The sequence below is a fragment of the Nothobranchius furzeri genome, chromosome 15 (assembly GCF_043380555.1).
Source record: "Nothobranchius furzeri strain GRZ-AD chromosome 15, NfurGRZ-RIMD1, whole genome shotgun sequence".
NCBI classification, from domain to species: domain Eukaryota; kingdom Metazoa; phylum Chordata; class Actinopteri; order Cyprinodontiformes; family Nothobranchiidae; genus Nothobranchius; species Nothobranchius furzeri.
In genome coordinates this window covers 28,619,073-28,641,420 of record NC_091755.1, presented here as the reverse complement: position 1 = coordinate 28,641,420, position 22,348 = coordinate 28,619,073, and the positions used below count along the sequence as shown (strand labels likewise).

The 22,348-nt window shown below is 40.8% G+C and overlaps 1 protein-coding gene across 1 annotated transcript; it reads right to left on the bottom strand.

The window, feature by feature from the left end:
• Nucleotides 1–284: 284 nt before the first annotated feature.
• On the bottom strand, nucleotides 285–4,739 carry gpr157 (G protein-coupled receptor 157). Its single transcript, XM_015967697.3, has 4 exons — nucleotides 4,161–4,739; nucleotides 2,578–2,791; nucleotides 964–1,158; nucleotides 285–654 (listed from the first exon to the last, which is right to left on the bottom strand). The coding sequence occupies exons 1-4, from the start codon at nucleotides 4,529–4,531 to the stop codon at nucleotides 517–519; spliced, it is 918 nt and encodes a 305-aa protein (XP_015823183.1). The 5' UTR covers nucleotides 4,532–4,739; the 3' UTR covers nucleotides 285–516.
• Nucleotides 4,740–22,348: the final 17,609 nt, after the last annotated feature.

Genomic DNA, 22,348 nt, shown 5'->3' with positions numbered 1-22,348 from the left:
TTGCGATTTGAGAAGAAACATTTGCAATCGTCTGATGAGACATGCAAATCTGTGGTACATGAAACTTTTGTGACACAAACTACACAGAATGATCATGACTCCAAGTGGAGTTTGATTCAAATTTTCTAAACGGTAAAATAAAACGATCAACTCCAGAACACGAAAACAGAAACTCGATAGGAATTCACAGCGATGACCTCACAACAGTGCTTTATAGAAGTGCTACAGTGAAAGTGGCTTCATGAAGTGTAACATGGTCAAAAACATGAAAAAAAGAAAAACCTCAAGTTACTTTAAGGGCTTTAAAATGTTGGTTTATAGTCACAGACGTGGACGCACCGGCAGAAGCTCAAACACTCCTGAAGGGCACTTTCCTTAATGAGCCTCTGACCGACATACACCTTTCATTCTGTCTTTAGTCGTCACAAGGCTCAGTTTCATCCGTCTGCCTGCAGCTGACTGGCACCATCCTCCTCTCTGTTCGAGGGGAAAGCGCGTTCAGGCCCCAGCCTCTTGTCAGGAGCCGCGCTGCTCCTCTGCTCGACTCCTAGAGCAGCAGCAACAGAGAGCAGAGAAGAGGCGTGTGCGGATCGGCTGGGTGAACAAAACAAACATGATGCAGTTAGCTGCTCCCTGAGAGGTGTTCCCGATTCCCTGTTGGATCAAAGAGGAGACAGCAGCAGTTATTTCTCCCCTTTTTATTTGCAAGATTTAACAGCTTGACACCATTTTACAAAACTCAGGGTGCAGCAATATGTTAAAGTCTGTTCAAGATGCACTAGCATCCAGATTAACTAGGGGGGAAAGAAATATCACTTTTCAACAATATTTTTGCAGATTACACAATACAACGAGGGGATTCACCAGTTGGACCACAAGTCCACAAGCCACAAAAAGAATACAGAGTATTTATAGACCTATTCTCTGAAAACAGGACGTTACTAGTTTACACTTTGAACTCACGTGCAGTGTGACCAAAACCGGGTGCTGTCTGACCGGGGAGTCAGTGAGCAAAAGCAAAAAGCGCACCGTGCTCCAGATGCGCAGGAAGATGAAGATGATGGGAATGAGGGTTAGCTTCATGTCCGCCATGGACGTAAAGGAGTTTGATTGAGGGCCGTTAGCCAAGATGGGACGGTATTCGGACAGGGCGGCGTGCTGCGAGAGTCAGAACAGGTTTCATAAAAACACTGAACACAGAAGAGACTGAAGACTTAACAGAACGCTCTCTCGTGACTAAGCTTTTAGATTTGAATTGGAACTAGATTTTGAGTGGCCTGTTTACGCTTTCTGGCCTGTTGCATCATCCCAGCATTCCTACATGAATCTACAGGGAGGTCAGGGGTCACAGTTATGGATTTACAGACTGAATAGGTCCCTTAGCCATTTCTGCTGCTGAAGTTTTGATGAGCTGGAGAGCATTTGTGCTAATTAGACATTGTGGCAATTAATTAAAACTTCAAGGGTGGTTTAAAATAAAATGGCCTCTTTATTATGAGTCACTCAGACACAACATGTTCCTAATTATGACAAATCAGACAAGTGAAGGAACAAGTTACTTTTATTTTCTTTTCGACTTAGCTTAATATTAAACTCTTACCTTGACTTTTGTTATAACAAAAATATCTCACAATATTAATGAAATAAAACTTAAATCCAAAGATCATAAACTTTACAGATGCTTCCTGCTCTAAGACAACTTTATTGTGTCTTGACCAGGGGTGTCAAAGATGCGGCCCGCAAGAGGGTTAAATCCGGCCCGCGAGACGATTGCGTGAACTTTATTTTCATACTTTACAATGTAGAGTGAAAATAAATGTATCTTTGTGAGCAAGTTTCCTCTGTAGTGAGTATAAATAAAACAAAGCTGCGCTCAAGGCTCACACAAGAACTTGAATCACATCCTGAAGTTGGCTGCCACTCAGGATGTGACTTCTGATGTTGATGTGCTGGTGAAAGCTAAAAGATGTAAAGTAAAATGAGTCAAATATTCTTTAAGTGCTGCATGAAACTGATCTTGCCATGTTATCTGTAAGCTCTTTGAATCACTAAGGAATGTTTTTTTTATTGATTGATTTTTTATTTATTTTTTTCAAATTTTCAAGTACACTTCAGGTGTTGTACTTGTACTACACTGTCCTCAGGCTCCAGTCTTGTTTTATATTAATTGAATTAAAACAAAGAAAACAATCTGAAGTTTTTTTTAATTTACCGGTCCGGCCCACCTGGGACTAGATTTCCCTCAATGTGGCCCCTGAGCTAAAATGAGTTTGACACCCCTGGTCTTGACTGTTTAAGTAAATTATTTATCAGCCCAAGTTTCCTTTTGTAATTTAATTTAAAAGGATTTTCAGACTCACATGAAATCAAAGTAAGTTTTTATCTGAAATGCATCAGGTTGATTTCTTCTCTGTGATAATTGTGATCATAAAGATGAAAGAGACAAAAGATGTTTTCAATTCAATAAAAAAAGAAAAATTGCTCTAAATTTGCTCCATTTTACTCAAAATAAGTGAGGTCTGAAACTTCTGAAAATCCTGCTGTTTCAGACATGACTAGCAGATTTTGGCCTCTCACCGCTCTGTGGATGTGTCTCTTGATCAAGATGTAGAGCACAGGGAGTGTGAGGTAAGCCAGGAACTCCCAGATCTTTCCAGTCAACAGCATCCACAGGACATGGTCCTTAGCGTGGATCTTAACCCAGCACCAGCCCACCGACACCTCTGATGCATCATAACCGATCTTCTGGAGACTCACAGCGGTGACGGTGATGATCAACGGAACACACCAGCTAGAGAACAGGACAAAGGTTTGAAGATTAAATGCTATTTGCCTTTTGAATGCAACAAACAGTGACATCATTTGAAAGGTTATGCTATAGACCTCTGATGTGTGGTGCAAGCAGTCAGATTTTTTTTTACATTAAAAAACTGATTCATTTCTTCTTTTGAAAATAAGGCTCAGTGTTTTTTCCTGAAGCTTAATTTTTGCTGTAAATTAATCCATTTAAAGCTATTTTAATCTTCCAGTTTCTGGTAATCTGCAGCAGGCTGTTAAAAAGAGAACAATGCTTAAGGCCAACTTGTGTTTTACTTGTGTGACTTCAATAATGGCTCTGTTACTGACACAACACTGCAGCGAGGCTACACAGAGGTGAAAATGAAATATTTCTATAAACACTAGCAGATCCAGTTACACAGCACTGCAACGGACTCTCTCTTCCCAAATTCAACGTCAGATACAAAGAATAAAACATGTTGTATAAGTGGTTTAAACTATGCTCTCCTGATCATCTCACATCCTTTAACAACAACAAACTTACAACTTTTTATACAGCACTACTTGGGCTTTTTAAGGCTGAAATGAACTTAGCTTTGACCAGTGACCCAGAGGGGTCCTGACCTCAGCTTTTGGCAAAAACAACACTGTAACTGTAACACGTGATTTTATATGATATCGCGAGATCCTCGGCAACCTGTTAAACACTTGGAATATGTGTTGTGAATGTCGACATCCCAACGTTTTTGAACAACTAAAGTAGGTAGGGACTCCATGTCTATCTATATGGCTTTGAAATACGGTAGGCTAAATCCACATCAAAACTTAGCTCGTTATCTTTAAAATTGACCAGTCATAGTCGTTTTTGTCTTTGCTAAAGTCAATTAGCTGTGGCAGCCATCTTGATAATTAAAAGTTTTATGTCTTTCTGAGTTTTATTAAAAGTATTTCAGTGGTACGTGAGATGTTTTGTGAATATACATGGTTAACTCCTATAGTAAAACTTTAGCAGTGAATCCATACAGAAAAGCACAAATAAAACAAATTTAAAGGTAAGAAAAGGATGGAGACTAAGTAACACATTTAGGCCACACCTACAAAATGTGTCTCCATAGAAACGGTCGCGTCCACGGGGTTAGCAAAGGGGATTAGTTTAGAGTAAATCAATTTCTTGGTTTTTAGTTATAACTTTCTACGTTCAGTAGCCCAAACTAAAACCACCAACTATTTTTTGGCATTATTTTGTTTTTTTCGGTTCACATATCAGTGTTTTAGATGTTCCACCTTAAGTTGTTATACATTTCAGGATGTTTCGCGTGTTTTTCCTGAAGCTACTTTCACTTTAAGCTAACTTTGAAGTTCCGTTTACAATCTTTACATACCTGACCAGGTGGAACAGTGTCACCAGGCTATCAGCGACTCTCTGGCTGGATCTCACAATGAAAACGTACAGGTACACTGCGATAGCGACGGTCCAGAAAAAACTGCTGGTGTTGGCGAAAGTTGATATCGCTCCCTGAACGACGCAGTCCACCGAGTCGGTGAGGAAAGCTCTCCAGACTCCGTAAGCGTATGAGACGGCAGACAACAAGTCAGTCACCGAAAGGTAAGCCAACAGTTTCCTCGGAGTTGTCCTCAAATCTGACCAAATAATGTAGGTGATGATGATCAGAGAAGATCCCAAAAACGACAGAACGCAGGTACACAACACGACCACCTGTTCCGAGACGAACACCTCAGTCCTGTTTGCCATGATGGTTCCGTGCGTTAAGATAAACAACTACGATATAACCGTGTTTGCTAACGCTTCTGGTGAAATCACCATACTTAAATTAGATGTCAACATGATTTCTCTGAAAGCCATGCGACGTTTGAAGCTCACAGTCCAATCGAGCCGAACTTCGCTGAGTCCAAACACAACTTTCCAGCCGGTTTTAAGCCCTCTCTGCCCGCCTCCTCGGTGCTCCAACCGGATCTTAAAGCAGAACTCAGTCAGCTGGTAAAGAAATGACAACAGTCTATTTTTGTCTTGGTGTGTGACCGCCTGTGCTGTTGTGAGATCAACATGATACGTTTTAGTGGTGCTGGCACATTTTTCATAATGTTCAAAAATTGCAGGGAAAAATACAGAATATTACTTTACATTTACTTTTATAAAATGTGTGTTAAATGAGTCAAAATGTGCCTTTTCATTTGAATAAAATTTGATTATTATATGTGTATAAACCACAACAAATAAACACTATGAGGGTAGTGACATAACCAGTTAAAAATTATATGAGCACAGATAGAACAATACCAAAGATTCTTTTTAAAGTTAATTTAATACCTGACCCAACTGGGTCAGGCTACAGGTATTAGTGTTACAGGGAGACAGGACGACCCAGATTGTTTTATTACATTTAATGTAAAAGTTACAACATAATTAAGTAATAATTTTTCTGGGAAATGAGACATTGCAAAAGCAGGAATTTCTGTCCCTGGCAGTAACAGAACATACTTACACTGTTTAACAAATCTTTCCTCTAAGTGAAGATGTGTCTCTGAATCATATTTTTCCACTAAAGTTCATTCAAACACTTCTTGGTTTCCAGAAAGGCACATTTAATGTTTGTGGAAATATTGACATTTTTGCTCAGACTTGTCTAACATGTTATGAGCAAATAAATGAGCCCCATGAGTTGTCCCCACTTCTTTTATTGACATTCTTACTGCTGCCCTTTTTTGTTTATTAAATATAAAATTATAGACTCCTTGATGATTTATAAGAAACATATTTTGATTATGGAAAAAGATTGTTGTATTTGCCTGCAGTAGATCCCTCAAGGTTGCTCTAGAAGGATCTCGAGTCCTTTAAGTAATCAAAAAGCATACTATTTTTATCTAATTAGGAAATCTTAGTAAGTGTCAATTTGTAAGCTGTGCCCACCATTGGTTGATGAAAAAGGTGATCAATAAGATGATTACGCAGGCTGGCCAGGTCAGTGGAGAAAAGAGAAAAAGTGCTACATTAAAGACCGTTTTGCATCTCAAAGTCAATCCATCACACACACTCAGACTCATTTAGTTGATAAGCGGTGATGCTTTAGTGGTCTGTTCAGCTAGTTTAGAGGGTAATTTGTCCTGGCACCGGTCAGAATTTTAATGAACACTTTTGGTAGTTTAGATCCACACTTTTAATCCTGCCTGATTTATTTATTTGTTTGTTTTGATGTAGGTTCTTCAAATACCGCATATTGTTTTTTTTTATTTTATTTTGTGAATGGGATGTTTGTGTTTTGTTACATTATTATATTGGCACTAAAAGAAGCCTTTAAGTAGACATTTAAAAATAAAAGCTGAAATAATGACATTTTAAATTTAGATTTTATGATGAGATAGAAAAAAGGCCAATTTTATTGTGTAAATAGATTTTTTTTGGTCTGTATGGTAAGCACTTACAGTCATGATCATCACATCAGTTAATTGCATTTTACATGCAATTGCTATATTTTATTTATGGAATACTTGTGACATTTTATTGTACTATTCTCAGTGAAGTAACCCATAAAAATTAAAACATCCTTTAAAATATATTGAGGCTGTAACACCCACTTATTAAATAGTACTATGGAGTACTCTGTCATTTAATATATTCAAAAAATGTACCAAGTTGAGTGTACTAAATAATTATGAAAATGTAAATTAAATCAATGATCATGATTGTTCTGGAATTAAGAACAGGAAAAAGTTTAAAATGAATCTGTATGTGTGTCTGACAAATGGAAATTATATATAAATAGATAATTTCTTCTGGAAAAGGGGGCAGAAATTATAAGATGGCTTTCTTCATTCTGGCCCTTTTCGTTCAAATTTGATTTTTTGTTGTGTATCTTATTGTTTATATGTTTTGTTTTTATTTTGAATGAAATAAACGAATACATATATATATTTAATTAGCAGTTTGTTCATGTAAAATTGATCTAATTTGCTTTTATGCCTTGCTTAAATAATAATTTGTTAAAAATGTTTATAATTTTCCATTGAACTACTCCCTGCATGTGGCTGATCCTTCTTGTTTGCGTTACAGTCCATTTTTAATTTGCAGATCTTTGCAGAGAAAACTAGTTTTTAGCATATTTGACTCAAGAGTAACATTTCTGATTCTCTGTAACCAGTTACTGGTAATGATTTAGGTCTTTTATTCAAGGTTTTTCCTTGAGAAAAAGGCTAAAAGTCCATAACGCAGTGACCTTGCATGAGGAGACGACGTTACTGCTTCGGCATCACTGCAGCCCAGAAAAACTGCAATCCCCTTTAGTGTTTGCAGCAGTGCAGCAGAACATCAGTGCCTTTTTCTGCAGACTGCAGCAAATGCAGCATCTGCATTATAGAGTAACATTAGCCGAAAATGATCTACATGCTTACAGTTTTTATTCAAGCTAGCATCATCTGCTAAGACGAGGCAAATCTGTGTGTGTTTTAGAAGTTAAGATGTGCACCTGCTTCATCTGCACTCATTAAGTCTGCTGTTGTTATGCTGGCATTGTCATTATTTCAGATGTCTTGGTTCTTTCACACAGTGCAAAGTGGTTACACAACACACTTCCTCCATAATTAAAATATGCATGTGTAATTCAGAAACAAACAAGACAAACCAATGGATCCGAATTTAGATAATTTTTATTCACCACATTTTCACAATTATAATCTAATGTGAAGAAATGACTTGGCACCTGCAGATACATTAAAAAATTAAATTTCAATTAGTCTGCATCCAGGATAAATAAAACACTTTTAAAGCAAACTGAGACTGATAAAGAAACATGCATTTGCAATTTAAAAGCAGGAACAAGGACCTGTTAAGCCATGCTGTTTTAACAGTTTGTTTAAAAAAGAAAATCTATGCAGGTGTTATAAATTGGTGCAATGTTTGATGAGCAAAAGCATGCTGATAGGCCTCTTTCAGTCACAAGATGGCAGCAGAAGGTCATTATACTCAAAAACAGCCTCCAGAAGTTTGATGCTTTGATCCAATCATAAATATTGTCATGGTGTTAACCAAAAGGCCGGGCTCTCAGTCATCCTGTCTTTGAGTAATTGTGCACCGGCTTTAAACACACTGAAGCATCAGTGTCTGGTCATTCGCTGCAATCCAAATCGTTCCTCCCTTTTGCGCCCACAACTTTCACGACCGCAGGGCTTCTCATTGCGAAGAATTTCTGCGGCAGTATACTTGCTGATTGCTTCGTTCTCACTCCTCACAACAACCAGCTAAGACACTGCCAGAGAAACACCCACAGCAGCCGCGTCCGAACCCCCCATCTGTCTACCTGCTTCCTCTCAGCACCATCCTGGCAGCTCTTTGTAGCTCATTTTAACCTGTTAGTCCGGTGCTGCGGGCGCTCGCTCGCTCTTCTTCCTCCCTGATGTTTGGGGGTGTGATGCTTTGCAAACTCCTGGATGACCTGCAGAGGAAGACAAGTGTAAAGAAAACTGAGCAATATTTGTTTTCATTCAGTAAACCTATGTTGGTCTGTTGCCATTTAATTTAAAATGATAAAATGTTTATTAGAGTCAGAGTTTTATTATAAGGCCAGGAACCTAAACACTCCGCTGCTCAGAACCCCTAAACTTCCTTCCAAGCAGAGTCTGGATTTGTTTATTTTTTGTGAAGCATCAAGTTCACATAACTTGGACAAACACTAACACCCCCAAACTAAGAATAGACATGCCATGACTCATGATTTTGCAACAAATGGCTGGTATGATGTAGCTCTCATCTCCTTGTGTGTGTATTTGTCTGTTCACTTGAGCGCTACACACCCTGGTGTGTGTTTATGAACCTCAGGGACAATAACTAAACCCCCCTGCTATCAGTTGCATCCTCTCTGTGCTGCTATTTAAGGCTGGCTGACCACCATCATCTCCGTGTTGACTGCTTTAGCGACAGGACAACAGAGATACTAGAAACCAGCAGCAGCTGTCAACCAAAGGAGAGCAGGGACTTTTCAAGGAGGAAGTCTCTATCTTTGAATTCAGTAACAAGGGCGTTTGTTGTCCTACATGTCTGCTTTCGGTTGTGTAAGTGGAAGTCCAAAAGCTTGATTTGTGGTTTTAGCCTCTCGACTTAATCTGATGTGAAATAATTTTGTTACTTTGAACAAATTCAAATGCAGCTAATATCCACAGACAAACACAGAAACTCCTCTTGTTCAGCTTTTTGTTGCCAAATGACTGCATCTGTGTGTGTTTCTCTTATCAAGCCACACTCTGCCTTCAATGAGCAAATGATGCCAGAAATCCTGCTTCCTCGTTGAGCCTTGATGCCATCTCTAATACAGGATCAAGGAATGCCAATGAAGTCGTAACTCTGCTGGGAGTAAAAATAACGGGATGCTGAACGACAGCATAACTTCTCCACAAAGATCTCTCAGGCTGCACAAAGTTAAAAAGGCTGTGGAGATTTGTTAAGAAAGTAGATTCAAAGTATGAATTAAAGCTGTAAATATTGTCAGAGCTATTTTGTAGCTTCATTCCGTGTTTATCTTTGTTATCTTTTTATTCATTTATTTTAACAGTTTTTACCTGACATGTTTCAGCTAGTTTCTCTAGTCATCATCAGAGATCGATGGTGGTGGTGATGTTACTTCCTTTTTTTGTATTATATATATATAATATTGGTATCGGCCCAAATATTTCATATGTGTGCATCCCTACTTCATACTGCAGTAAATACCAGTGTAAACTGTTCAGCTATAACTCAGGTCTTCATTCAAATTCAATACTTGTTTTAAATGGGTTTCATTTATCGACTCCTGGGTAAAGGTGCAGCTTAAATGCTGCATTTACGTCGATCTAAATGAGTTCCTTCATTCAGTCTTTTATTTATTTATTTTTTCTGAAGCTCAAGATGAAAAGAGTAGAATGAGCTGATCCATTTCCTCCACACACCATAATGTTTATTATTTACCTGCTGTTTAATGTGCTGAGTACTATCAGACATTGCTCTTAATTGTGTAAAGAGCTATGAATTATAGGCAAAACTATTAAAACATACGCATCAGACATTTTGATAAAGATTATTTAATTAATAGAAGTTTGCAGATTGCGTGTAATATCTTTAGAATGCATATGGTTGTTTGGGTCGTACTCGTGGTGATGTGGCGTTACAGCAGCGCTGCTCTTCTTTCTTAAGTTCCCAGTTGATGACATATTAAACCTGGAGGCAACAGCCCTTCTCAGCAGCACAGTAAACACACTCATCCAGACATGGTGCTCACCTTCACCTGAGTCTGCGGGTTTCCACTGCTGTCAGGGCACAGAAAGTATGAGCCAATAAACACAAACACGCTGCTACCCATCAGCAGCTCCGGGCATCTCTCCTCTTCTCTACCGTGTGTTTCTTTGTTGCTCCAGTGCCACCTAACAATGCTTCAGCACTTTCAGTCCAATTCTTCTACCCTAATCATCTCCTGTCTAAAATCTGTTGGGCTGGATTTTTTATGCTTTTTATGCGTTTTGGCTTTAATTTAACAACAGAAAAATACTAATTTTATTAAAGGATGTTAGTTTATATAAACACACGTTTTTACTTGTACTCTCAAAACTACTTGGAAACATTTAAATGTTTTATTTGCATACATTTTATGTGCAGCATTTTATTCTGTTGCATAGTTAAAATAGTGAGTTACTAATTAACTAATTAAGTTATCCTCAGTACTAAGTTTCCTCAGTAACTATTGGCTTCACTGCCCACAATGAAAACACAGGTCACAGTGCACTGCACACTGAATGATTATTATCTGAGTCATTGTAATCAGTCTACGAGTTCTTACTGTTGACCGTATCTATAACGCACGCGCGCGCGCGCGTGTGTGTGTGGTGTGTGTGTGTGTGTGTGTGATTCTCTGTGTACTACATGTTCTTGCTGCATGATCCCTGTAAACTTCTGTTCATCTCTTTAAGAGGGATTTAAATCTCTTCTCTAATTTCCCTCTGGGATTAATAAAGTATCTTTGAATTTTGAATTGAATTGAAATCTACTGTCACACTATTAGTTCCAGGCAGAAATCCTAACACATCACTTGTGACTGAAGAAGTTCTCTGGGATTTGCAGAATGAATGCTGCTCAATACTTTTGTTTCAGTTTAGAGTGAACAGGAGGAAAAACGAAAAAGTCAACTAAGAAAACTGCTGTCTGTTTCATTTGAGGATCAAACCCATTAAGAACAATAATCATAGAAGGGTCGCGTTCCCTCCCCACTTTGTTTGTGTGGAGGTAACTGAACCACTTTGTAATTGGTATAACTGTCATCTGCATTCAGTAACCTTTTCTCTAGTTACCGTGGTGTCATGCTAGCATCAGGACTCGACTCAGATGCTTTCACAACACCAGAGCTGTTTGATTCACATTAATATTCTGTCATTTATATTTAACTCAAATCACTGCCTCAATATGGCTTTTTGACTTTGTCTTACTAAAGATTTACTCCAAGTAGAGGAGCACTCTTGCACTTCTAAAGAAAGTAAGCTGTAAGATTATGGTCAAAATTCATCTGTTCACAGAGTCGACACTCACCCGCACAGTTTCTCTGTCCACCATCACCTCTTCGGACAATGTTGTTGAAATCTGCAGATGTCTGACCAAGTCTTTCCCAGCCTGTGGGTCACCAGATGACCTCCAGCCTTCTCTCTCTCTCTGTCTCTGCTTCAGTCAGGCAGCAACAAGTCAAGGCATGTTCCAACAGGCCACCAGCAGCTGAACCGTGGGCATGGAGCCTAGACCACAGAGGGAGGAGCAGAGCATCAGGGAAGTGGGGAAGCCCAGATAGCCTCAGCCGGCTGCAGTGAGTTAGTTAGCTTTCACTTAAAATTCTTTAGCAAATGATGGAGATGCTGTTTGTGCTGAAGGCGTGATGCAAGATCACGGCAACTGGACTGACTCTGGATTATGTATGTCATGGATGAAGTTCAGGTTTTCTTCCAGCAGCTGTCATGCTCAAAAACGGTGAAAGTGTTTGTGTTTTCTCAATTGTGATCAAATTAAAATCTTTAATGGATGAAGTTAAGTAACTTGGATATCGCCCTAGTATCACTGCTCACACTTACCCCTCATTTGCGTCTTTTACTTCATCTTTAACACGGTAGAATAAACAGCTTACAGAAGCTGTAACTGGACACCGGTGTGCAGCATACCGATGAATGCTGCTGATTCATCAAATCAGATTGTACAGTAAACCTCAATTACAGATGAAGCCCATCAGTGGGAATCATAAAACTGGAAACTGCATCAGCAAAGATTTGGAATCCATGTGAAATATTAATGTTTGCTCCGAGCAGTGACATTTGATGTTGAATCTGAATTTAAAAGTAATTCATTAATGCACTGGGGAGGGAATCTTCTGTCTGATAGATCAAAGAGATATCCGTATGTAGAAATGTGCGCTGCATGCTGTTTAGCTCCTGACACATAAAACTGCATAAAACATGCAGTCATCAGTATTTGTTAATGCTAATTATTTCAGGTTGGTCTGATGTTTGATTTATTTCTTTTTCTTACTAGAGGAGGGGTGATGCCAGTTCATCACTGCTGTTAGTGGAAGTTGATCACTAGGCAGATTCTGGCTTCAGGCAGCAGGAGCAAGCTCAGCAAAACTCACCTGCTACAATATGGTCTGAGTTTGGCTGCCTGAGCATCTCTAAAGTACCGTACATCACGGGTGCTGCTCTCCACTGCTGCCTGTCAACAGACTGATGACCTTATCAATAAAAAAGCAAAGTCACTATGATGTTACACTCAGACAGAAACCGAAGCACTTTAAGATCTGCTTGGAGCTTCGTCTTTGTCCGACTGCAGGCCGCTAGAGATCAACTCTGAAATAGAGTAGAGGAGAGCTGCCGGTCTGCAGATAGTTAAGTGAATTTATAGACGGTGAGTGTGTACTACGGCACTGTAGCCTTCTGACAAATCACCAGCAGCAGTTTCATCAGCTGAGATGGCTCTTAATTCATATTCAAGTGTGAACTATCCTTTTATACAAGAGTGAAACACGGAGAGTCGCTCAGAGGAATTTATTTATTTGTGCAAAAACTAACTATTCAGATCAAATTTTGATTTATCGTCCTAAATCTGTCAGTCAGGTCAGAAGAGTTGTGGAGAGGGGGGGTAAGCAACCCCTAGCCCAGCAAGTTCAAAGCTTGCTGCATTGATTACATCATCAGAACTGGAGTGCTGGAATGGGACAATGCACCATCGGGGGTGAGGGAGGGGTGGTGGGGGTGCAATCGTCTGTTTCTCTTCTCTCTCCAAACTCTGCTCAGTCCAATGCAGAGTGAGACGGCCTGTTCTGCCTGAGTTCAACTGTGTCACATGAGCTAAAGTCTGTCTGAAGACAGAATCATGGTCTTGAGGTGCACCTACATACTCATGTGGGTTAGCATATGTGCGTGTGTGCGTGCACACGCATGCGTGCGTGTGTTTGTGTGCATGTGTGTTCTGTTCTCAGCCGGCACTGCAGGAACACAACTGCTGCAGGACACTGCAGGGCTGGTTTTCTGCTGCCTTCTCACTGGTTCTTGCTTTTTTTTCCTCTGTTCACTCAGGCAAATTGCTGAAGGAGGATGGTGAGAGCATGTGCTGCATACTTTTTCACTGGAGGGGGGAGGAGGAGGAGGAGGAGGAGGAGGAGGGAGGGAGAGAGTCACAGAGGTGCAAACCATGCAGGTGAGGAGCTGTGTTGGCCAGCTGTACCAATGAATGAGAGTACAGTAGAGAGATTAGAGAAAACTGGGTAGGAGGAGGAGGAGGGTGGACAAGGATGACAGGGTGGGAGGTGGAGGAGAGTGGAATGGAGGTGCAGAAACGAAACATCAGGTGAGTGCGGCAGTTTCCTTTGCCGGCAGTGCAGCACCCACCCCCCAAGCGGGTGTACAGGAGAACTGCAGATGTTCCTGGTTGATGTGAGGCTCTGAGCGTAGCGTGGTCCATTAGCACACTAGGCTATTGTTACTGCACTAACTCACCCACTATAGAGAGAAATGTAAAAACGGAGATCCTCTAGACTTAACCAGCCTGAAACACGAGGGTCTTTTTTTACGTTACAGCACAGTTACCTGAGGTGAACCTGGAGATGACCCAGGCGTACTGTGCAGTGGCCTAGTCAGACCTTGTAAACTGGTTTCAGAGCTTTAGTTAACCCTGACTCACGTTTACAGCAAGCTTATCGATCACAAACTATTTTTACATCACTTTTTAAAGAGAGTGGAAGTTGAGCATACTGCAGTAAGACGAAAATAGAAACATTGACTTTTAGAATTTTGACAAGATTTCTGAGTGCAGTACTGCTTTTAACTTAACAATGCATTTAGAAACAGCTAAGAGCGCTTGTATTAGAGCCGAATAATTAAAAACATCTCTTGAAGAGGCTAACAGAACTGCATCCTGCTTTAGGATTGCAGAGAAGTCCTTTGAGCTACAGCACAACTTCATAACTGCACCACGGCTCCCCCGTCCCGTTTGGGCCACTGTGGCCTCATTTTAATTTCACCCAGACAACGACGGTCCCGCACAACCTTTTTACAAATTTCAATTAACTGATTCTGTTCAATTTAAACTAACAGAGGAGTCAAGTGACTTGAATGTTTGCACTCCTGAAAGCAGTCAGCAAAGATGTGTCTCCTGCAAACGAGGCATGTCTTTGCATCCTTTTTTTTTTATTTTTATTGTCCTTGTGACAAACACAGACTCCTCTTGACCAGCCGCTATCTGACACGCCGGCTGCTATTTCCAGCTTGTACTTTGTGTTAAACATGGATGAAGGAGCAGTGGAGCTTGACTGCTAGCTGCCTGCCTCTGCTTGGCCAGCTGCTGCCTAGTTGTTACTGGTGCAGAGGAGGCTGGAACTGATGAGACAGAAGCAGCCTGGAGCTTCCTCACTGCGGGCATGCACACCGATATGGTTATCAGCTCAGATAAGGCTGGTTTAAAAAGTGAGCTTTTTAAAAGAGGAATAAGCATAAGAAGGCAGCATGCAAGTAAGCCACACTACAGAGGAATGAGATGTTTACCTGTAGAAGAGTCTCACGCCGCATCGAACACAAGGAGGAGAGGATGAAAACTTCTCTTCACTTTGCGCTGAGCCTCTTGGTCACTGGTGATGTGCTTTCGTGGCGTGGCAAAGTTGACTGCAGCATTGCCTCCTGAACAGAATGACATTGTTCCCACTCTCTCTCTCTCTCCCTCACTCCTCCTCCTTCTCCTCCTCCTCCGGTACACGCTTGTTCCCCCTCCTCTTCTTTGCACTCTCACTGGCAGCATAAACTGCACAGCTCAGCAGTGTTCCCCCACTGCCGCAGCAGATCCTGCATGAGCTCTGCGTATCTGAGAGGGATGGGACTTTTAAAGGGGAACGCAACCTCCAGGGTCAGTGCGCGCGCGCGTGTGTGTGTGCGTGTGTGTGTGCGCATCCTCAGTTCTCCTTCTCCTCAGCAGCCATCCTCTTTCTCCTCCTCCTCCCCATCCTTGCACTGTGTAAAGGATATTCAGTGTAAAGGACCCTTTTATGCATAACATAACTCGCCATCCTTTCATATTAATCTTCACACCACAATAAAAGCAGATTGGAGACATGAGGTTGTTAAAACTCAGAGTGATGAGAAAGTTCTCTCAGTGTCTAAAAAGTCTCAGAAAGATGGATGTTCTCAGGCATGATCTGCAGAGATATGTTATAGAAATATTTGCTTATTCCTTTATGTTCAGTCATTCCTTTTCTTGGGATTGTGAAATGTGACACTTCCCTAGAAAAACCTAAACCCCCTTACTCAGTAAAAATGAAATGATTTGGTGTACTCCAAGTAATAACTAACGAATGTATTTCAACTAAAAAGATCAAACTTTATTTATTGCACATTATTTATTGATTATTGCTCACACTTGTCACCAGAGTCTGACAAATGAGAAACAGCCATGGAAGCCTGTCTACAAGCCGCCAACTCAAAACCTGGTTAGGGTTTCACTTCTCTGAGGAACAGCACAAAATTCCCTTCAGTGAAGCAAAATGTCCTTAATCTGCGATCTCTCTTGCCTACCTTTCATTACCCATGATGCAATGTTCCACCAGTGCTGTTCTGCACTGCGCTAAATTGGTAGAAAAATCTTGACCAACCGAATTTGTTTTTTATGCGATCCACAATTGTGAGAGCGAGATCATCCATCATGCAGTCAGCCATTGTTTGACTTCTTCCTTTTTTCTCAGAAGTCTTTCACTGATGGCTTTAGTGTCTCTGTTAGAAATGCTCTGTTTTAGGCTTTAGGTGGTTTTCCTGCAGCAGTGCAGCGTTCCTGCTCCCTGCTGCGGAGCTTTCTTTTTCATGATTGCTGTCCTGGACCAAGGTGAAAGCTGCCAACCTCAATTTTTTGCACCCAAAAAAAAAGGAACGTGTAAACCCTGACTCCATCTAGTCAATGTCCATACCTTTTGCAACTTCATTGCAGTTTTTATATAAGTAAAATCTTTTTTCCCCACCGATTAGCTCATAACATCACTGCTAAATTGTTATTTCAGCGAAAACTCCCATAATGCATTATTGGGGATCTGCAACACTAGGTTCTCCACATAAATCATACGTTTATGTCACGCAAACACCGATATCCATCTGCTGACAGCAAACCATCACTGCCTGCATTTACGATTTGCTTCAGCTGCACCAGTTCGCCGAGTCCTGCAGCTTTTGCCCTCCCTGCACTCTGTGACACCGGGGAAAATGCCCCCACCAGCAGATCCCTCACATAGCTCACGCCATTCTCAGTAATGACATCCCTTACAATGAATAAGCCATGAGGAGGGGCCCTTTCACACGTCCTATTAAATTACCACACCATGCTTTTACCTGGTTAGCATCACACCAGTACCTCTAATTCTCTTCATGACTTAGCAAATGGTAAGATATGGTAGCACATAGAATTGTGTGTGAATAGAAGTCAGAACCGAATTAGAACTATGTGCAGTTGAGGGTAAATATGCGCCTCTGCTCAGGATTTGAATTAAAATGAGAACGACCTGCTAAAATATTGAATGAGAGCTAAAGATGACACAAAGTGAAACAGAGCTAATGTTCATCTGAGTGAATAAAGGAGATGTGTTAAGAACAGACTGTCCTGACACACTCGGATAATGAAGTGAAGCCCAAGTATTGGCTCATGAGTTAGTGCCCACCCCCTTTTTTTGGTGATTCACAGTTCATTCATCAGCTTCATTGATCTGTGCAGAAAAGATAATAGAAAGATTGATTCACCACCTCAGCAGCTTGCTTGGTTTACACATCAGACTGATTCTAAGTGGTTCTCAGTCAACGAGAACTTTCTTGACTGACAATTGACTTCTGGTTCTTTGAAACTGCTGATTTACTTTTTGTTCAGTAGAACCAATTTTCCAAATGTTTAAATGTATGTATGTTTATGTATTTATCAGAAAAGAGGTGTAATCAGTTGGTGTGACGGTGGCACAGGAGTTAGGTGCTTGCCCTGTAATTGGAAGGTTGCAGGTTCGAGCCCCACTCAGTATGTCACTGTCGTTGTGTCCTTGGGCAAGACACTTAACTGGCCTCGCCTGCTGGTTGTGGTCGGAGGGAACGGTGGCGCCTGTGTACGGCAGACACCCCAGAACAGCTGTGGCTACAATGTAGCTCATCACCACCAGGGTGTGAATGTGTGAATGACTAATGGTGTTGTAAAGTGCCTTGGGGGGTTCCAGGACTCTAGAAGGATCTATATCAAATACAGGCCATTTACCATCACATTATATAATTTATAGTGTATTGAAATGAAAATCTGCATTATGTAATAACTTAACGCTGTAAACTGCATATCTGCTTGTTTTCTTTGTAGATCAAATAGCAGCGTTTGCAGAGGCACACCAGCTGGTAATAAATTAACTTCACAAAAAAGCGGGGATAGACTGAATGATGGGATCCTGACTTTGCAGAGAAAGTTGTGTAGTGTGTTTCACTGCACCAGTGCTTCTTTGCTGACCTCATTCTGTAAAGCTGAGCAGATTTCTCTCAAGGCCAACTGGAGGTAAAAAGACAACTAATCAAATGTGGTCGCACCGGAAGGGTTGTATGAGCAGATTCTCAGTTTTTGAAAAGCATAACAACGTCCAGATGGCTTTTTATTCCATTGGTGTCAACATATTGTTTCTGTCCTATGAAATTATGTTTTTCTCCACCAACAGTACTTGCAACAATATTAAAGATCTTGTTTTGAAGACAGAACTTGATACGTGAAGACTGAGCATCAAAACCAGTTCCTCCTCCAGTGTGGGATGAATGGTAGTAAAGGGTTTGTGATGGAGAGCGGCTGAACTCCTGACAGCTGGCTGCTCTGTTGTGGTGAATGAGCAGCAGCTCCGTCAGCTGGCAGTGTCAGCAGCCGCCAACCCGTCTCTATAGCAGCTCTGTAGCAAAGCCCAACACACACACACACACACACACACACACACACACACACACACACACACACACACACACACACACACACACACACACACACACACACACACACACACACACACCAGTTATAACTGCAGCAGAATGGCTCAGTAGCCTAGAGTAGTACACTACCTAGATAGGATATTAATTTAAAGCTCCCCTAAGCAATGTGAGAAAAAATGGCAGGTGGTTTTATTATTTTTCCAGATTATTTCCTGAGCTCAAGGCCAGGTAAATAAATCTGCATGAAGAATTTGTGTTCCTAAAGCGATTATATGTGCATTGAATGCTAAATTACTCTAGTGAACTTGACTTGTTTAACTAAAGCACAATAGTGCATTTAACTACAACCAGAAAAAAGGACCTCAGTGCTGAAGTACATTCCTGCTGGATTATGACATAACTTTGGGTTTAATTAAATCTTGATTTAGTTGTGATCCCCCAGAGGGCTAGCTGCTTGTTGTTTTAGTCTTTTCACTGCTGCGTTGTCTTCGTCGTTCCAGGCTCTTGGAGCGCTGTCGCACATCCTCCACAGCGGCTTGTGTCATCTGGAGGAGAGCGTTGACTCCTGGCCTACATTCACCACTGCTGCTTGTTACCGTCACAACCAGGTCCGGCACAAAGGTAGACAATGCACAGCTTCTCCAGAGCTCCCTGCTGACGGCTGAACGTTCCTCTGATGCAGTTTAGCAGCTGCAGCGGCTCTGGGCTCAATCCTGACACATGCACCGTTTTCACCTAAATAAAAAGGGCAAATAGGGAGGAACTGGTTTGGAGTGAAAGGATGAATAACGAACATTCATCCACTGATGTAGAGTTTTTTCTGTAGAGTAGAAGCCATTATTTCAGATTCTCTTAATTCAGTGTGTTAATTATTATTACTTTAAAATATTCTACATTATTTAGTGTTGATGAACAAAACAGAATCATGAATGTTTCTAAAAAAAAAATCTGTTTTCTAATTCACCACTCAGACAGCAAATCCACCAAATAAAATCTGATTTTATGCCACAAGAATCTTTTCCCCCAGGTTTTCTTTTACAGGATTTCCCTCCACAATTGGTTTTTTACCAGGATACGGGCAGATTGTAGCGTATGATGTGACATCTTGTTTTTAATTGCACCTCAGTTATGTCCAGCTCCATTTCATTTTTTTACCTGATGAGTCAGACTGGAGGTAAGATAGTAGATTTTTTTTGATGAGCCCACTGCTGAGCTGGACGTAGAAGCTCTCTTTGCTTTGTGGAGGGAGGAGAACCTCGACCCGAGTGTTTATGAGCCAAACTGCTGAGTGACGGATGGGAAGAGTCCGCCGGCCTCCTGGATTATTTCTGTTGGCGTTACGCCTGTGACTTCAAACACATTTTATTGTTTTTGAGGTTTTACAAAGAGCTTAGTATATTCCCTCATATTAACCAAACATATTAATGAGCAGCTAAACGGTTTCTGAGCATACGTTGTGGATAAAAAAAGCCTTATCTGCATGTGGGCCAAGGAGGCGCTCCTCCACCTCGAACCCCTCCTAGTTGGATGAGGTGTGCTGTTCCACTGCTGATTGCCTCTCTGTGTTTCAGCAGCAATGCACCATTCAAGTCTGCGGGCGACTTGACAAATGAGCAGCGATCTGAGCAGTGGGGGATGCTTGTACTGCACCACATCCTGTCCCGTCCACATCCCTCTGCCCTGCAGTGGTTCACCTCCCTTAACTGATGCGCTTTTACTCTAAACCAGCAAAAGCTCCGCTTAAAGTCACACTATTTAAAAATCTGATAAACACTAGAAAACGATTAAAAGAGTGAGTGGACACACACCAATACTCTTCTCATTCAGCTTGTTTTAATTTTATTGAAGATTTAAACGGAAGTGCATGGATTTTATTTGAAGTGATTTGAGTGAAAACTAATATATTTTTATTTTGTTGTTGAATATTTAAAGTCAGTTTAAATAAAAGGGCACGTTTGTGTTCACAAAAGTGGGCATTTTCAGCTTATTTTGTTTAAATCTATTTAATTAGTTTGTCCAAACCAAAAAAACTATATTGGATTTAAAATTATTGAAAATTGTGAAACATTTTTACTATTTTATGTATTCATTTATCTATAAAATAAGAAAATTGTATAATATTTTGTAGAAAACCTATTAGATTTTGTTCTTGACCACATCAATTAAACAGTAACTGGTGAGGATTCCTAGAAGGAATGATTTCCTTAACTCCACTAGGAACCAAAAGCGATGGTTTTTGTTGCTGAGTAAGGATATCTCCGTTACAGAGCTGAACTGTGCACATCTTAGATTACACGCCAAACACTGAAACCATAGATTTTCTTCTCACCTCCAGCATGAATCTATGTAAAAACAGTCAATGAGTTCATGAAAGTAGCCTGAAGATGCATTTGTTGCTCGTCTTTATTCATTGTTGTTTGTGAGTCAGTGCAGATACTAGATCTGAGATCAGTTCAAAAGCTTCATCCGTGCGCTGCCTGCAACTGCATCCACCACTTGAAGGCAGCATCCACCCTCTGGTCTTCTTCACAAACTGCATCTGAGAGCAAGCGGGTAGCAGAGTGTCTGATGCAGCATACGATCATTCACCTTGACTGCATGCATTGCTCAGACTTGCTTTAGTTGCAGCTGTCCATGCATACCTCCCCACACCCCAACCCCCTCATAAAGGCAGCGCACTCTGCCAGTCGTGGAGTGGGACGTACTATCGATCCTGCTGAAACCATGGTTTCTAAAAGGGAGGCAGTAAGCATGTCTGTATGCCCCTCCTCTGCCGTGGAGTGGTCCTGAGACATCCCCAAGCTCAGCACATTGCACCATCTCTGCATGGGAAAATGGGATTTTCAATGGGAGACGAGCTGAGTGGAAGGTAATTCAAGTCGCCAAGCCATGTTCCTCATCAAGGGTGTAAAATGAGTCAAGTTACCTTCAGAGGCTTTGCACATTGGACAAATAAGGTCATTTTCAAAGGTCTATTTAATCCCAGTGCCTGCCACAGATAATTTATATGACAAATGCAAAGATGAGCATGAGGTCTGAGAGTGAGAGGGCACTGAAATGAGAACATTTAACCAAACATCAGTTCATTATTCCTGTTCGCTCACAATAAAAATGAACATTTATTGTATTTTTAAAGAACTAAATATTAACTCTGAATGTGTTCAGAGGTGTGTAAGCGTGTGCACAAGTGCATGTGTGTGTGTGTGGTGGTGGTGGTGGTGGGGTCTCAGGGTGAAGCTCAGGCAGTGTGTGTGTGTTTCATATAATCCACTAGATGGCAACAGTGTCTTAGTTTTTCTAGCATTCACCTGAATTTTGCTGCATAGGTTCTCTTCCAGCAAAACTATTTAGGTCATAGTCATCCACGTAGGTCATTATTTCATTTCTCTTCCACTCACGATCGAACTTTGTTTTGTATTGGAGTTCTCCTTGTTAAGATACCAGCATAGCAGATAAAAAGTGACTGTATCAGCGATCCAGCTGAACATGAAGGTTGTGTGCAGCGTGAGTCATCCCGTTCAGTCCAATTCAATAAGATGATTTGGATGTTTCTCTGGGTTCAGTGTGTCTGGCACTTCAGCATGACTAAGTCAACAGCAGTGTTCCATGTGGATCCCCTCCGCTTACTAAATTCACAAAGGTCACTGTTTCAGAAACTAGAAGGTCTAACCGGCAGCCTGAGTTACAAAATAGTGCTGGAACAGGTGTGGTTATATTACGTATATATGGATCACATGATGTTTGTGTGTTTGTAAAAGACTAGAAGGTTTTAATAATCAGTTTTCCTTTCAACAACTTGGTTTTGGATCTTCTCTAGACAAGACTGACTGATGTGGAAACAAACTAAAACTAAACCAAGAAGATCATTAAACAGTTTAATCATGTTTGACTCACGTAACCTTAGATTTCAGGTCAGATGCTGGCAAGAGTTGCTCTGTGCAGAAAAGTGGATTTTATGAGATATTTTCCCTCACAAATTTAGAAAGAAAATGAACAAAAGGTTTGTTTAATAACCCAAGCGAATCAGTGTATTATTATTCATTATTATCCTTTCTGTCTGGTATTAAACATCATTGCAAATGTTTAGGTAGTTTGCTGT